The 18,362-nt window shown below is 42.7% G+C and overlaps 2 protein-coding genes across 3 annotated transcripts; both read left to right on the top strand.

Annotated features, from left to right (window-relative positions):
- The first annotated feature begins 1,170 nt into the window (after positions 1 to 1,170).
- Positions 1,171 to 3,119, top strand: LOC102653966 (transcriptional activator ptaB). Its single transcript, XM_006560965.1, has 3 exons — positions 1,171 to 1,233; positions 2,576 to 3,063; positions 3,107 to 3,119. The coding sequence occupies exons 1-3, from the start codon at positions 1,171 to 1,173 to the stop codon at positions 3,117 to 3,119; spliced, it is 564 nt and encodes a 187-aa protein (XP_006561028.1).
- Positions 1,205 to 17,614, top strand: LOC411494 (cyclin-dependent kinase 5 activator 1). 2 transcript variants are annotated; one of them, XM_006560851.3, is made up of 4 exons: positions 1,205 to 3,727; positions 4,471 to 4,716; positions 16,499 to 16,795; positions 17,402 to 17,614. In XM_006560851.3, the coding sequence occupies exons 1-4, from the start codon at positions 3,281 to 3,283 to the stop codon at positions 17,495 to 17,497; spliced, it is 1,086 nt and encodes a 361-aa protein (XP_006560914.1). In that variant the 5' UTR covers positions 1,205 to 3,280; the 3' UTR covers positions 17,498 to 17,614. The 2 variants fall into 2 exon arrangements, with proteins under 2 accessions (XP_006560914.1, XP_394967.4); XM_394967.7 differs by having other exon boundaries at positions 2,543 to 3,727; positions 4,474 to 4,716.
- Positions 17,615 to 18,362: the final 748 nt, after the last annotated feature.

Raw genomic sequence — 18,362 nt, 5'->3', positions numbered from 1 at the left:
TACAATGAAACGTGTGTGAAAGATGTGTTAACAGATAAATGAGAAATGTAATAAAACGTCACGAGGTGGAAAAGTGTCACGACATTTTCTACCAACCTTTCCAACAATTTGCAATATATAAAAAATTGTGACGTACGATTATCTATATATCGTGATGTATACACGTGAATCTCGAGTATCTGTCCCCGTCACGTTTACGTGCACTTATGTAAACCTCGAGAATCTATCGCATCGGAAAATATCTATTTTTTTTTCCTTTCCTTTTCTTTTTCAAAGGAAATCTCGTTTGACACGAAGTTAAACGGCATCGGTGATCGATGTCTTTTTGCTTTGAAAAATTTACACCGTATAATACCTAAATCGCATTTAAAATATTTACACAAAAGATTATATTATCCGTGTAAAAATGTAAAATGTGAAGATCAATCACGAGCTGGCCGATCTTCGTTCCGCGGAAAAATTTCATTTACACAATCCGATTCTTTTCTCTCGTAGTAAACCGATCCACGAAACCTCTCTCCCCCTCCTCCTCCTTCTCATCGATCGATCCAATCGATCTAACCCATTTCCATGAAACGCCACGCATACCCCGTATAGCCCAGAAACACGTCGAGGTCAGTCCACGGCTGTGAAAGGGTGAAACGGAAGGAAGAGGGACGAGAGAAGAATCGGTGGCATAAAATTGTCGGCTGAGTCGAAAACCGCATAGCGGGAACCAGCCCCCACTGTTAGGTAGGAGGCTGTTCGAGAAACGTCAACCCTCGCCGAGGATAGAATCTCGACCTACGTTCAGGTCTCGCGGTCGCTTCCGGCGTAAGGGTCGCGGGGGAGGGGGGGAGGTTATTCGTAAATTCGCGAGCGGGCAAGGAGGGCGTCGCGGCGTCGGACGAAAGAAAGAAAAGTTTGGGCGTATGCGGCGTGGCTGGTCCCCCTCTTCGTTCCACCTTCGCGGCCACCCTTCTCCTTCGACCGAGGAGATCCTCCCTCTCCTCCGCTCCCTCTGTGTTCTCTCCTTCCTTGTCCCACCCTTCCTCCCGTTCTTCTCCCTTATCCTCTCTCTCTCTCTTTCTCTCTCTCTCTCCGTCTCTCGCTGTTCACGTCTCTCTTTCCACCCCCGTGCAATCGACGTAGCGCGTTTATCGAACGAGTGCGCGCGCAGCGATAACGGGGATGGGGCGTGCTACGTGTTGGTTGGTCGCAGAAAGACTGGCGGTGGACGGACGAACGAGCGAAGTAACGAACGAGAGGAATCGTGCAACGACGACGAGGACGACGACGAGGACGAGGTGACGGTGACGGCGACGTCGGCGAACACGGGAGCACCAGACACGAATCGGAGCTCGCCGCGCCACTGTTTCCCGACCAGCTCTGTCAACACACATACACACACACACACAGATATATATATATATATATACACACACACTCACACACGGCCAGCCCCAACAACGCGCTTTGTCAACAGTGACAGCTCGTGTACGCTCGCGAGCGTGTACAGGTCAAAGTGGGTTCCACGTTTACATACGTAATTTCGAGAGGAGTGTGTTGCAATTGCCGGGACGAGGAGTCGTACGCGAGTTCGTCGAGGAGATAACCCGAGGAAGAGGAGGAGGAGGAGGAGGAAGAAGAAGAAGAAGAAACGAGGAAGATAGAGAGGATAGGATCGGGAAGGATCGCAAGGGGAATTATATCGGAAATACGCCGAATATATCTCTGGTTGATCCCGGAGAGAGTAGCCAGGGTAAACAAAGAGGAATCTGGAATGGTGTCCAGAGAGGAGTGAGGAAGAAGAGTGAACGTTCTCGTGGATGGTTTGTTGTTGGCTTGTATCGATCCATCGGGAAGGAAGGTTCGGGGCTAATCCACGGATCTACGGGGAGGACCGCGTGGAGGGAACGGCTGGAAAAGTGGTATATCGAGTGCGGCGGGTGTGCGACGACGAGCGTGGTGCTGGTGGTGAACGGCGAACGAAAGTTGAGAGAAAGGGATCGTGCGAGAGGCGGAGGGCGGCTGTTCGTCGAGGAAAAAGGTGTAATCGTAGACGTGCCTTCTCGAGGCGACGAGAGGAAACGTAGAGGGAGGAAGGGATAATAATAATAATAATACATAATCCGGTGAGGTATCCGTTAGGTGCGTCGCTTTTTGTGTTTTTCGTTCGACTGATTGATCCTCCCTCCGAAAGGCGGAGGGCGGCGAGGAAGGCATCGATCGCTCGCCATTTTGCACGTCGACCGACATCTTCTCCACGCATCGACGACATTTTCCCTCGTGACGGTAAGACAGAGGAGGGAAGTTTTCGAGTAACCGATCCGGCCGAGGAAAGAGTGTGCGCCGAATATCGCGCAGTATATTTTTTTCGTGGATATACTCGTTTGGTGGTTTATCGATCGCGCGTGAACCTGTACGAGGTTCGAGGTTCTCTCTGGCCGAGGAGAGGGTACGCGGTCGCGATTAGCCGACGAAACAGGCTAGGACGAAGGTGAAGGAGAGAAGGAGGATAAACCTGAGAGGGAAGAAGTAGCTCGGAATCAAGGGAAAGTAGAAAAGGGGGAGAAAAGGGTCGTTCAGGTCGCAGGTAGAAGTCAGCAGGCTGGGAGGTCGGCTGAGCGAGGTGGTGGGTCCCGTCGTGGAGGAGGCCATCGAGCCAGGGGATGCCACCCCGTTGACGGGACCCTCGAGGGAGTCCTCGGTTCCCCGAGCCCCCCCGCCACCCCCACATCGCGTCACCACATTGAAACCACCGAGACCTCCGCCCACTACGTCTCAGCAAACGCAGGATCCGGGTCATCAGACCCAGGAGGCGAACTCGGAACCCGCTCAGAATCCGGGTCATCAGGCCCAGAATCCTGGACAACAGAATCCGGAACACCAGGAATCTCAGAACCCGGATCGCTCGAGCCAGAATCCAGGCCACTCGGCCCAGAACCCGGCCCATAATCACAATCCTGCCCAACAGACCCAGAGAACAGCAGAGCAACCGGGTCAGAACCCAGGTCACCAGGCTCACAATCCTGGCCATCAGGGTCAAAACCCGGCCAACCCGAGTCAGAACCCAGGTCATCAGTCGGCGAATCCGGGTCATCAGACTCAAAACCCTGGCCACCAGCCCCAAAACGTGAGACAACAGAGTCAAAATCCCGGTCATCAGGCGACGCAGACGCAACAACAGCCACCGCAGCCACCGTCTCAACCGCAACCGCAACCACCGCCACCACCACCGCCTCAACAACAACAACAACAACAACAACAACAACAACAAGTAGAGAACCGAACCAGCGGCATGGGTACCGTGTTGTCGTTCAGCCCGCGTGACAGACGCGGCTCCGTGTATCCACCACCGGGTCATCAGCATCCCGCCGATTTCACGTTGAACAATTTCAATTACGAGCAGTTGAACAACGCGAAGAACCGAGAGAATAAAAGCGGCGTTGCCACGGTGGCGCCGGCGCCGCCTACGAATCATCCGCCTACGAACAATAACTCGTTGCAAAACAACAACATCAACCTGAACAACAACGACAATGCGAGAATCATCTCGGAGAAGAACGCCCTCGAGAAGAACCTGAAGAAACACTCGTTGTTCATAAACGCGTTATCGTGGAAACGGTTCAGCACGTCGAACAACAACAAGAAGAAGCTCGACAATAAGAACAAGAACATTGGGTTCAGGCAGCCGCTCGATAACATACCCATCGTCGATAAGAATAAGAACATACAGACGCCTCAGGTGAGTCCCTCCTTCGTTCTCTTATTACAAACAATATCGAGATTCAAGTTCATTGAACGTGAAATTTTTCTCTTACGAATTAATCCAATTATTAAAATATTAAATACTAGAAAAGTATGAAAGTACCACCTTTCTCGAGAAACTTTCTTCATCGATAATTAATATTGAACGATATTAAAATTAACTGAATATAATATATACATCTGAAAGAATAATTACAAGCAATAACGATACCGCGTGCCGTGGATTTTTCTTTTCTTTCATGAATCCAAGGACATCGAAAACGACTTGTCCTCTACCTATAACTATAATATGATGCAACGGTTTACGTGGCGATTGCGGCAATGGTGGCTCTGTTTTCACCTAGATATCCACCAAGTAGCCTCGAACCGTAGTCTCGTGCAAAGAGTATCGTAGGTGCTTTGACCCTAGATACGATCGAAAGAGTATCGATCCTATCTACGTTTCCCTTCGTCCACGTTTCACGGTTGTGTATTTTTCTCCCCCTCTGGTCGAAAGAGATTCCCTCGAAAGGAGCTCCTTTCAATTTTCACCGGCCCACCTCCTCGTCAACGATTCCAAAACGGAAACCGAGACTCCCCGGATGGAATTATTTATCGCCACCCCATCTTTTCACCTTCGAAACATAGACTAACCTTCCCTCTTTATCGAACGATGTGTGCGTGCGTGTGCATGCGTGCGTATATTTTTTCGAAGGGATTAATCCGCCATTTTATCGGAAGCAGACGAAACCGCCGGCGTCGAACAACAATCACAACACGCACAACCCGACGTGCGAGAAGCTCGTGCAGAAGCCTTTGCCTCCGAAGCCAAGGAAAACCGTGATCCAGGCATCGACCTCGGAATTGCTCAAATGCCTCGGCGTCTTCCTTCACAGGAAATGCACCCGTTTAAGAGACTTCCAGGCCGGCGACGCTGTCATGTGGCTGAGGACCGTCGACAGAAGCCTACTGCTTCAAGGATGGCAGGTGAGTAATTTTGAAAAAGGAAAGAACGTAACGGGGAAACGAGGTTTACGAGATTTCGAGGTGTACAGTGATCTCGAATATACTCTAGAGAATGTTCTACTCAATTATTTGGAGGTAAATATGTTTTGGAACTTGGTCTTGATCTTTTGAGGATTTTTTACTTTAGGTAGTTTTAGAGAAATCAATGCAAAGATCAATCTCTGTGGAGAAGTTATTAGAGATAGAAAGAAATTTTTCGTTTCTCTCTTCCATTTCTATTTTATTCGTTGAAGTATCTTTTAAAGAAATTGATTTTTTTTATCAGTGGTTGAGTTTTTAGATGTTACGAAAGTTATTAATGCATCCAATGCAATTAAAGTCGACCTTCGCGCGTTCTCTGTCTAGAAAATGGAACACTCTGTACAGTTCTCTAATTACTACATACCTCTCCTATAATAACATTCGCAACGAACGTTTTTTAAAAAAAAAAAAGAAGAAAAAAAAGAAAGAAACGTTAATTCGTCGGACACAAAAATTAAAATTACATCTCTCCTAGCTACAATACTTTCCTCGTACGTCATATCGTATATCAAAAGCATTATTAAAAATGTTAGAGGGTACGGTTTCAAGAACATCGTGCAGCGTTAGCTCGCCTGTAGAATACAACGGATCCAGCTCGATAACAGAGCCAACCAATTAGCGATAACGCGATAATTAATATTTATCCTGAGCACGAGGCATTCCGTACCCGTTATCTGATCAAAGCTGTCCATCATTATCGCGAATATCGCGATAATAAGTTAATTAAGGCAGGCGCCAAACGATTCACCGATTATAGCGATCAAATTACCATTAGCCAGAGAGGGTGGAGAAAAACGAAAGTCTCGGATGACGCTTCACCGATCGAAAACAAGGTTCCAACGGGGCGGAAGATTATTCGCCTCGCGGCTCAACCCGAATCCTCGTCATCGATCCTCCATTCCTCCTCGTGTCGATGCATATTGGGAGGAGGGTGGTTGGCGAAATGAGAGAATGGTGGCAACGACGAGAGGAAAGGGTGTCACCGCTTCTTACTTCTGTTAAACGAGATCCGCCATTGAAGATCTGCGCTCGATTCATATTCACCCTTTCTTACATCGAACTCTTCTTCTTTCCTCCTCTCGTTTTCCACTCTCCAGGGTTATACACGTTAATATACGCGGTAGCCCACGGGAATACGAGAGATAGAGAGAGAGAGAGAGGCAGCCACAATGTTAGTCACAATATGTCACGAAGGGAATTAAGCTTTCCGCGAGACGAAACACCAGCCTCCGTTTAACCACCGCGTCCATATGGTACTTGAAGGCGCGACGAACCGTTCGTTGCACACGGATAATGTAGCTGGAATAGAATGGTTGCGCGAAAAGTGGAGGATCGATGAAACAAGGGTCTCCCTTCGAATTTCGTGTCTGGTTATGTTTACGCTAACGGGACGCGATTGCGGTTTATGGTAATTTTATCATCTTGATGGATGGATCGTCGAGTTTCGAAGATTCTTTGTTATTGTTTTGTTTATTTTATAAGTTTTGTAATTCATAGACGAATGGAAGATGAATACATTCTCTTCGTTGTAAAATTTATTTGATCATTGCTGCGCGTTGTGTGTAACTTCCAACGTGTTAACGGTTTACAACACAAAGTTATTTTTAACGATCGAAGAGAAGAATTCAATTCTGTTAAAGTTGTTTCTTCTCTACTACCATCAAGAAGAAGAATTAAACGCGTATTTATAACACGCTGTTGTAGATGGAAAAATAAAGCATTATTTATGGCCATGAATTGTCAGATAATTCGTTTAGATTTCTATGGTACAGGTTTGACGTGTTTCGAGTCGATTAACGAACGAGCTCGAAGAGTAGAAAAGAGAGCGCTGATGTCCTTCGGACAAAGTTTGATTCCCGTGTCGGGCGTATCATTATCGCGTGTTGCTTAAGACACGATGAATAAAATGGAATTCCGTTTCTGTATTTATCGCTGAAAGTCGATTAACAAGCAAGACGTTGAAAGGCACAAGAAATACTGATTTCTTTCTTTTGTCAATTGCTGTAGAAAAGCTGTAGAGGGGTGGAGGAAAATTGTCGAGATAAATGTCCCGTCATACAATTGTACCTGTGTATTTGTGGTTCTCCAGAATAAATCCGAAAGAATGGAAACAGAATGGAAAAATACGAGCGAATATCAAATTGGGTCAAGCACTGACGTATAATTAAACACCACCTTGAATTCAAGTAGCACAATTTATCGTTTTTATTTTCGCCCACGAGGATCAACACGAATCCCCGGGGATTCTCCAAATGTCTCCAATCCCTTTTCTCCAAGTGTGGTTTTTTTTTTTTTCTTTTTCGCAACTCGAGAGAGAGAGAGAGAGAGAGAGATTCCTCTTCGACCATCCCTTTTCTCGCGCGAGCACGAAGGTCATTATCGATTATCCGGTTTACGAGCTATCACGCGTCGTTACGCTTCGGTTTTCGTGGAAAATCATCATCGTTCTACCCACGAAAATGATATTTACTCTACCGTGGCTTCTCTTCCGTCACGAGTGACGTTCACGTACTGACCACTATCTTGGGAACAATTGATCGCGGTCACGTGAATCGGGTAATTTCCATCGATTACGTAAAACCATATTTCTAGTACTCTTCTCTCTCTCTTTCTCTTTTTTTTTCCCTTCTTTTTTTATTGCATCGAACTTTCGAGAACTTTTATTTATCTTCTCGATAAAGTTGATCGAGATTTCTTTATTTTTAAAACCAGCTTTTAATCTTTTGTGTCACAATTGTGTTTTCTTCTTGATAGTATTGTTATACGTGAATTGTCAACGATTTTTATACTATCGAAAATTTTATCGAACATGAAACAGAGATAAACAGAGATTAGTCTTTATTATAATTTGATGTGTTAAGAATTATTTTATCTTTCGAATTTATTTAAAAATGAAAAGCGAAGAGCATATCGTAAATTTTTGATAAAAAATTAGATTAGATAAATGCAAAGTATATTTCTCATAAAATCGAGATGCGATTTTCAGATGAATCTATTCTCGAAATGAATGCACACGACAGTCTTAGTTATAGTATTGCTACATTCAAAAAACCTATTCTAAATCCATTTTTAAAACTTCGATTATATATCTCTCCCTTTTATCGATTTTTCGATTCTTTTATCATTGCCAATCGACGTCAATGACGTTGAAGAGGCGGATGATCGAAGAACAAGAAGGAATCTTCTAAAGTTGATTCATCCGTATTCGTGCACAACATTTTCGACGATTGGAATTAAAATATTCACACATTCATGGCGTTAATCCAGTTTTCGAAGTCGTTCGATCGAAATGCGACATTTCCATAGACACGCAGTCGCGTGTTTTTCCCAACCAAATCGATTTTTCGATCTGTAAAATGTTGCAGTAATAATAATAATAATTACGAAAATCTCTTTCCCCTCTTTCCTTTTGATCCTATTATATGCGCATCAACGATTGTAATTTCGTATAATCTTTTTTTTAAATTCGATTTTGACCCTATTGATCCGCTGTAATATAATAAAAATTCAATCTATGAACGAGTGGGAAAAAAAAAAGAGATATTTCAACAACTTTCAAAGGTTTTTCCTCTTTAATGAATTCGAAAATGCGTTGTAATCGCATCGCTTTGCAAGGATTCGTCGGACAATTCGTGACAATGAAAAGAAGCGTGATGGAAGAGTTTTTCATAAAAACTTTTGCTCCCGTGTAAACTCTTTAAACTCAATTTTCTCTCAGTTTATAAAGTAACGAACTTTATAAAACGTATTAATACGCAAAGTGGAAAAGTCACGTTTCACGCTGTGATTTATAATCTTTAATGCGGATTAAAAGAGGGAAGAAAAAAAATTGAAGAAGAAGAAAAAAAAAAATTAAAATAAATGACGACTGTCGTTCACAGGAATTGCCGGAAAGAAAATAACGGAAAACAAACAATCTATCTTTTCAAAAGTTGTTCAAAAGCTGCAATCCGAGCAAAAGTCACGGCCTTTCTCACAATGGCCTTCGTTCGCCAACGAATGTATCATTGATAATACATCCACGCTCACATCGACCCCTAATAAGGGGTGGCATGGAACCCATCCACGTGCGTGTGTTTATCCGTCTGAGCGAGTATACGGTGTAGGCAAATATACACAGAGCCGCGGCTTTCGCTGTCAAAGCCTCTCTTTAGCGAGCCTCCTCGTCAGAGCTGCCCCGTTTTTCAACCCCAAATCCTACTAGCCGCCCTTACGCTCACCACTCGTCTCTCCTCTCCGATACGAGGACCGATTCCCATTTCCTCCGCACATTTCTTCTAATGTCTAATCGAGATCCACGAAACGTATCTGTAAAATGTACCCCCCCTTGGCAATCTTTCTTCTAGGGAGAGAGAAAAAAATGCAGCGGCTCTCAAAGTGAAGTATTTTTCAGTGGATCGTTGACGAAAGTCATCTATGATTTTTAAAACTATTTAAAACTATTTATCATTACTTAATCTCTTAAACAATTATTTCATTTCATATGAGTTTGATATATATATATATAATTGAAATAATATACGAAGCAAAATCGATATTGACATTTCTTTGTTTTCTTCTTTTTTTCTATTTTCTTTTTATCTTAAAAATTAAAAAAACTTTCACGATAACGATATTATCACTCGAGTGACAGAATTAAAAATGATAGATATAATACAAAAATGTTACTGATCATTGCACGACAATCTAACGTATTAATTTTCTTTTCTTTCTTTTAATCTCCTCGCGCGAAGAAGAGGCGATAAATTAAATCATCGAACGAAGAAAGTCATCTCTTAATTTAACATAATCTCTTCACATCATAAAATATTGCGATTACGCAATTGCCACGAGTGTAATTATATTACAAGAAGAATTATCTATATACGTGAATCTCGTGACTCGTAACCAACCAAGGGTCATCCTCGTCACGGGCCCTTCAATTAACAACGAGACAATTATTTTTAGTCCGATACGAAGCTTCGTTACGTTATCGTTTCCACTCTCGTCACCTACTTTCCGCCAACGGGCTCCCTATAATAAACTGGCTAAAAATCCTTTTATAACCAGGCTCGACGCTTTTTCTCCCATTCCCCAGTTCATCCCCCATGCGGCACTAATTCGCAAGTGCTGTGTGCACGGGGGTACACGTTTTCCTTTTTTTTTTCCCCCTCCTCTCTCTCTTTCTCTCGCCACCAGAAATTGGAACGCGCTGCACGGTTAATTATAAAGAACGGCCGCGTAATCGATAGAGAGAGAGGGAGGGTATCGAAAGGGGGTGGACGAGAGGCGGCACGGAAAAATGTGTGTGCAGCAATGTGCAACATCGGGGAAAAACCGCGTGAAGGGGGTGGGAGTCGAGGGTCACGTGCGTGTAACGGCAACGTCGCAGAGAGCCACCCCTTGGCTAGTGTGGAAATATGCGGGGTGCCAGGCCAGGGACGTTCACCCTTCGGTTTTAATTGCAAAAGGGGAGACGACCTCTTACCGAACCCCAGAGCTTCTTACCCTTAGGGAGAAGAAACTCGCGACGAAGGGATTGCTCGAAAAAAAAAGAAAGAAAGAAGAGAATAAAAAATTGCAGCTTTCGTCGTGCTATTATTCATCAGTCTCGAGAATTGGGATACTGGAAATTGCGCGAAACTATTTGTTCTATTTTTTTTTTTTTTTTTTTTAGAATTAGAGAATTTAGAAATCGAGATCGTTATCCTCGATTTTTAAGGAATTAGATTACAGTCGGTGGAAATTTTTTGAGGTGAGGATATGGAAGCAGGTACTCGCTTGATGAAGGAAATCGGTGTAGGAAAGAATTTCCACGTCGTTGAAAGTTGCTCGTTAAAGCAACTCGAACTTGGTTTGATTTATTTGAAATAGGAGTTTTGCCGGGCGCGGAGGGAAGTTTCGTGTGGGTAAACCTTGGTGTTGGATGTTCGCCGGATCGTGGTTGTATCGAATTATCGAAAGCTCCAATAGTATTACGTAAAAGTTGGCTTTATCGATTGCACGCTGCGAAACCAAATGGTATACTATTATTAAATATCGGGCGAAATTTTTTTTTTTTTTTTTCTTCTTTTTTATCTGCCGCCGGGTTGCAAAAATCATTCATCTATGAAGAATGATCGAGTTAAAAAAAATATTTTTTTTTTTACACGCAAACGAATCTGGAGCAAACGCGTTCGAGGAAATATTTTGAAAGAGGAAGAAAGAGATTGATGTGATGATTTCTTTTTCTTTCCCTTTTTGAAAATAATTCAAGCCTCGATGAAAGATATATTACTCGGAAAGTTTGGAAAGTTTTACAAGAACGATTAATGATAAAATTATTCGCAGTATACTGACTTTGATGCAAATGGGGCAATCAGATGCCCTGAATAATTTTCCATCATGCTTTCTGCCACTTCTCCTTGCAGATGCCACTTAATTCGACGTTAAGTGGTGCGCATAACAACGACGGTCATCGAGGCGACGACTGTAATGGCGGAATACACTTTCTCAGAAATTGTGCTGCCTCTGTATGAAACAGAGTGGAAAAAAAAGTAAAAGCTCGACGAATCTTGAAATATTGCTAAAATGATATAAAGATCAAATAATATCGCATGTAATAATGTAATAGAGTAATAGCCATGACAAATTCTTAATAAAGAATAACTCGGTATGATGTGCTTTTGATAACGAACCATTAAAAAGTTTAAAGAATTAATAATAGATCTCACAAAATATTTGAAAATAAATTTCGTAAAGTGATTTTCTATCTCGCAATCTTGTCTAAAATTACGAGTCACGAACATGTAATTATTAAATAAGAATAAAAATATTTATTCCTGTATTTTTGATGTTTCATATTTTTCGTACATACGTAATGGAGAAACAAAACGACAAGAAATCACGCTCCCTTCGCTCCGAGGTTTCTACTTGTCGACGTAGAACCGCAAATCGATCGTACACGTGCTCAAATCTAATCAGTCAAGGGTGACACATGCAGCCTGTTCCAGAAACACGCTGCATATCGAGGGCGTCGACAGATTTCGCGCACTCGTTGCATTTTATAATAAATATTCAATATTTCCACGAAAACAGAAAGATAAAAGTAAAAAAAAATAAAGAAAGAAAAGAAAAAGAAAAAGGAAACAAATAAAATCATATTTCGATTGAACAAATTGCTGAAAATAAACCCTCGATAGATGAACTAAACGTGTCCTTTTTTTAATAGAATTACGTAAAGATAATAGTAATTCTAATTGATTGAGCGAGCTTTTCAAGATAACAATTGGAATATTCTACGAATCGAGATTAACCAAGTCTATTCTATTTTCTGTAATTCTCGTTTCTTCAGTATTCTTTCTCCAACGGAAATATCGTTAAATTTTCATCAATCCGCTAGATGTCATTCTTCAAGCATTCCTAGGTTTATAACTAGAAGGATTCCAATCTCGATCCAGCGAGATCGATCTAATATCAATCCACTTTTCTCTGACAAGTTTACTCGTTGGCGCAAAAGCACGTGACACGGGAACGGGTTTGACGATCGTGAAACACAGAGGCACGAGCAACACGTAGACCATTTAAGTAAGAACGTTAATCCATTTTGTCTAGACGGTAAATAGAAGAAGGTTGAACGTCATTGCGGAGAATCTCGTTAAAGGGAAACCATATATACGGATGGAATCGTTTTCTGTACTCGCAATGCGGCCAATATGACGACAAAGAAGAGGAAAGAGGACGTGAAAGATAACGTTATCTCGCTTTTGTCAACGAGAAGCCGAATAAAAGGATTTCGATTCTTGAATATCGTGATGGATGATCTCTTATCACGATCTTTTTTAGTGTATATTTTAATATACACGTTATATTGTAATTATATTTGGTAAACACGTGAAAAGATTTTTCTCTCTGAAAGAAGAGAATATAGATGGACATTATTTCGAAAAAGCCAAAGTTTCCCTTTTTACCTTATATCTAAGATATCGTTTTAAATAATTTTTTTTTCTAAGACCGATTCTCATAAAATCTGTTAGAGATTCTGTAGAATGTAGATTTATTTTTACGATGAGATATACGTTGCTACTTTAAAATGATATTCGAAAGAAGAGAGAAAAAAAATATCTAACGAGTCATTATTAACATTCTCTATAAATAACCATCAAAAGCATCAACCGCATCAAATTCAATCAGACGTAAGAGAATGGATCCCTCGGAATACCACGCAACATCAAAGAGACACTTTCGTCTGCTGACGGGCAGTGATTTCCTCGCGTTGATTACATATACGCGCAAAAGCGTATGCACGACACCTGACGACAATTCAAATTAAAGATTCGTATGCACAGAAACTGTACAAAATCTATCCAATCAAGAAAGACCGTTGGATCTTAATAAGCTGATGAAAAAAAAAAAAAAAATGAAAAGCGGGTTTACAGAGGGAGTTCTCTGTAGGGATGCAGGCCACTCACCCCTGGCAAATATCGACCAGGACCAATATATCTACTTTGTTCATACTCGTGCCCTGTGTCGCCGTTTTTCCACTCTCCTCCAGCATGGCTTTGGCCATGTTACGACCAAGCAGGTGTACACGCCTCTGTGAGGTGATCAAGACACGTGGAAACACGTTGTAAACGTGTGGTACAGCGTATCGAGTACACGGGAGAGGTATTTATTTTAAAAATAAATTGCTCCTCCTTTGCCATACACGATTCCCGTCCCGTACTCTCTCTCTCTTTCTCTCTCTTCCTTTCTCCCTCCATGCTCGACACACACAACGCGACCAATTAATATCAAAAGCTATTATCTGTCCTGAAAAACGGAAATAGTCGGGCTAATAATAGTCGTAAGCTCGATGTTTTGTAACTTAGCTACCGCGAGACCCTCTTTTTTTTATTATTTTTTTTTTTTCTTTCCTTTTTGAAGTTTGCACAGTTTCCCTTCCTTCTTTCTCGCTCTTCAAAATATCGACCGCTCGCTCCTCTCTTTTTTTCCCTCCCTTTCGCGGGGGAAACTACTTTCCCTTAGCGGGCTAACTCTTCCCATCTTTTCTTTCCATCTACTCTCCTCTCTCCCTTTGTCATATCGTTAACGTTAAGGAAGACTTCAAAGACTCGTCTCGTTAACTGACTGTCGTTCTTTCTGGACACACATTTCTGGAACCGTTTATTTGCGATCCGACTTCCGGTTCGGATCTCTCTTCGAGCGCGACTCGAATTTCGAATCAATTGAGTTTGAGTTTTCTCCGTTAACACGAGGTATATGAAAAATTGCAACATTGTGCAAATTTCTAAAAGTAACTCGAGAATGTAGAATGATGATTATGCGTAGGGCTTCTATATATATATATATATATATATAAGGCTTCGTTTTCGAGAAAATTGACAGTGAAATGGATTGCCAAGAGAGAAAGAGAGAGAGAGAGAGAGAGAGAGAGAGAGACAGAGAGAGAGCTGCATTCATAATATGCGATTGATTTTTCTCTTATAGAGAAAAGAAGCCTCTGTGAAATTTTACATCTTCGACTTAAAATTTTGAAACAAAGAATCGTCCTCTTCTGATCTTTGCAATAGATCCGTATATATTACAAAATTATAAATTATAAATTTATTTACTATTAATAAATTCTTATAGCTGACTATAAGATGATTTATCGAGATTGTTGAGCTTTACGTGGTTAACCCTTTGTCAACATTACGAGTCCATAAGTAAACTTGATGCACAAGAAGGTATATATAAATATATAAGGAAGCTGAATTTCCCAAGGTATTGTCATAATCCGTAACAGCGTTAAAAGATTTAAAGAAAGAATGGTGAATCACGAATACCCTTTTTTTAACCGACTACTTCCTTCTATTCTTTTGATCTACGTCTATCCATCCACACACGCGCGCGCACACTCTCTCGATTTTATATTCAAAGCGGAACGAGTCTTTGACCCTTCGACCAATCTCTCTCTCTCTCTCTCGTCCCTTTCCTTGGAGTTATCGTCCAATTACAACGAATGCTTTGTGATAATTAAAACGTACGCTGGTGATCATAGGCGTGGCAGTTCTTCCGAGAGTGCACACAGAGTTTCTTGCACGTATGAATGCATCGAGATGGCAGAATCAATGCTCTCGATAGTTCCTCGGGATTTTATTATACACGGCTTAGACGAGTAATTTGAAATATTCGTGATGCAAAACGAGGAATGACAGAAATGATGAGATCGTTGCAAATTTTAAATTTTTTCATTTCGAGCGTCATATGACAGGAATTGCTGCACGATTTTTGTATTATATCGTTTATCGAAATTAATTAATAATTGTTGCTTTTCGTAAACTTCGTTGTCGAAGAAAATATTCTTATCATAGTCGTTTGATACGAAACAAAATGGAAAATGGCTTGACGCTTTTGCAAGCAGACAAAGTGTTGTATTTCAGATTTCACACGGTTTTATTTTATCTCCTCTCGTATCAATTTTATCATTTTCACGAATAAGAAAACGAGCGAGGCGAGTGCAAAATGAACGCGGCCACACGATTATGGACACCTTTGAGAATGCATTAGAATCAATGGAACCGCAATTGATCTGAGAGCACTTAAGGAGACGATGTACTTTGCCCGTGCACTCCCGGCCCACGCCGCGTTCTAATTCGCTAATGATTCGGAGGACTTCGTTTCTGGAGCAATGAAAACGACTTTGGTAAAGGACAGCTGACGAAATTAGACAACTTCGTGGCCGTTAATATTTAACACGTGAATGGAAATAGACGTGTCCAGGTCATGATATTAACATCTGTTCTGTCTTGGGAGAACAATGTATTGCTATAGATTGTGCAATATTTCCCATTCACCAGAAATCAGATCAAAAATCCTAATAACTAATAATAATTACTCGTCGATTTTTAAAATATTAATTCAAAATTTACGTACTTATTCCGAATGAAATTATTTTTCCGTTTCATAATACCTAAAGGAAGATGATATACGCGTTTAAAATCATCGCACGAAACGAATCATCCTGTAATTTCGAAAATAGACGAAAAACACTTATTCGATAAAAGCAGCTCAAAGAGCGTTCTCGAGAGAAGATAAGCGTTGTTCGAGATTGCGGCGGAAGAACTCGAGACCGCGAAATATCGTTTCCCCTTTGGAGGGAGCGCGATGAAAAAAAGACCTGTCGCAATCGAGGTATCGAGTGCTACAATGCCGATTGCAATTTCGCAACCGTGGCACGTAATGTGACACTGCTCGTGAATCATCCCTTTCTGCCGGTCGATTCTCGACGAGTATCGTCTGCGCGCTTGCCAGCCAAGAAGAAGCACCTCACCTGAATGCGCGCAAGTACAATACAGGCGCGTCGGATGTCTGTCCGCCATACTCGTAGGAATTCGATTCTGTTCGAATCGAGGCTTTCGCACTGCTCTTTAGTATCGTTGAGTTAGAACTCTGATGGATTGATTCTTCCAGAGAAAAAATTTTCATCGATGGTATCGTTTTAAAAATCTATGGTAGACTAGGAGAGTGGACTGTCTCGATTATTTCCAATTATTAGGGAAATCTTGATCGTTGCTATTGTCTTTTTCAACTTTTATCTAGTAGTATCATCTGTTTTTTAAAAAAAATAAATAGTAGTAGTATCATTATTTTCAGTGTTAAATTTAATTAATTAATATTTTTTTGTCAAACGATGAAACTTGAAACTTTTAGCTCGATCCATTAATAATTAAGATTGTCTCCTATTATACGCGAGAAACTAACGTGAAACGTTTTCCAACAGGATGTCGCGTTCATCAATCCCGCCAACGTTGTGTTCATTTATATGCTGGTGAGAGAGTTGGTCGACGGAGACGAGGCTTCCGAAAGGGAGCTTCAAGCAACGGTTTTAACGTGCCTCTACTTGAGCTACAGCTACATGGGGAATGAGATCAGCTATCCCTTGAAACCGTTCCTCATCGAGGACAGCAAAGACAAGTTCTGGGATAGGTGCTTGCTGATCGTCAACCGGTTAAGCTCCGAGATGCTGCGAATCAACAGCGAACCCGGATTCTTCACGGAGGTCTTCACCGAACTGAAGGTTCGTATTCGATTCGCTGTGATCTAATCTTATTACATCTCATTATCATATTTCATATTTCTTGAAAACGCGAATTAAAACAGAATCAAATAAGATCAGACCGCGCCAATTCTCGATGCTTGAAAGAACGAATTAAAAGAAGATTCATAATCTTTCGTAAACGTGAAATTCATCAAATTATATATCGCCAGAAACTGTACCTTCACCAAATACTTTCAATAAATTTCTACATGCTTTTGTAGCATTTCTTCTTGTTGAAATTCGTATAAAATACAGTGGCGTAAATGAACTTTATCAGTCACCATGGGTATACTATCGTTTCACACTTAAGACTAATGTGAATCAACTTTATTATAGTTTATTTGCTACGTCAGTATGTATAGATTAAACGATAAAAATATAGAACCGAACATGCAATAAATAAACAGTGGCGAGAATGATGTCGTAGATTCGGACAGAACTTTCCGGTAGACCTAATATATCGATTTTACCATCTCGCTACGTCGTTTTCATTCTTACGCATCTATATCGATCATCCCTCGACTTTAAATTCAGACGTAGATTATAAGATGAGGCAAATAACTGAGAAAGAAAATGGTGAAACAGGCCTGCGGCGCTGGGGATCGAGGCAGTCTGCCTGGTACCGGCCTCGAGCGGAGCCTCGTCGTCTCCGGAGTCGCGGTACCCACCAAGGCGGCTTGACGGAGCTACACACACTTGCTGGTGCGCATCGACAGGCACGGCTGCGACGTCACGACACTCTGACGACGGCCGTCGCGACGACGAGGAGCTGCCCCCGCAGCTTGACCCCTCCGCATCGACCTCGACCTCGACGTTGCATCGACAACCACATCAGCAGCAGCAGCAGCACCAACATCACCACCATCATCATCATCATCACCATCGACCTAGCCGCGACGATGGGGAGGCTGGTGGCGGCCGGTGTCCGTCCTGCGGCCAGAAACGGCGGGAGGAGATCTTGCTCGCGATCGAGGATCTGGACGCGATCGAGTCGGCGCCCCTCGAGTCCCAGAGAACGCCCACCACCCAGAGGACGTGCAGCTGCGACACGGCCGACCAGTCGGCCGCCGCGCGAGATCTGCCCAAGTATCGAAGCATCGACTCGAGATGGGCCGACGGGAGCTTCCTCTCGCCCGACGAGCAGATCTGGAACCTGAAGAAGCGCACCAGCGAGGGAACCGAGTTTCGATGGGCTCTGCACACGTCCAGCACGGATCTCGACCTGGCCAAGAGGACGAGATGCAGCTGCCACAGCCTGACGCCCGAGGACAAGAAGTCGCAGGAGATCCAGCGAGGCGATCTCAGGAAACATCACAGCGCGGAGACGGACAAATGGTCGATCAAGCCGGATTATTTGAAAACGCCGATGCACGATCTGAGGAAGCACAGCAGCGACGACACGAGAATGGCGAGGGAGGCGAGGTGGCTCCAGGTGCCGGAGGTGTTGCCCAACCCGAAGCCCAGGTGCACCTGCCCCAAGTCCAAGATCCTGGCTCCCTCGCCGCCCGCGGAACCGAAGAAGTCACCGGAACCGGAGAAGCCGACG

Source organism: Apis mellifera, linkage group LG3 (assembly GCF_003254395.2).
Source record: "Apis mellifera strain DH4 linkage group LG3, Amel_HAv3.1, whole genome shotgun sequence".
Lineage (NCBI taxonomy): Eukaryota > Metazoa > Arthropoda > Insecta > Hymenoptera > Apidae > Apis > Apis mellifera.
Note: the sequence above shows the minus strand (reverse complement) of the source record. Positions and strands in the feature narration are given on the sequence as shown.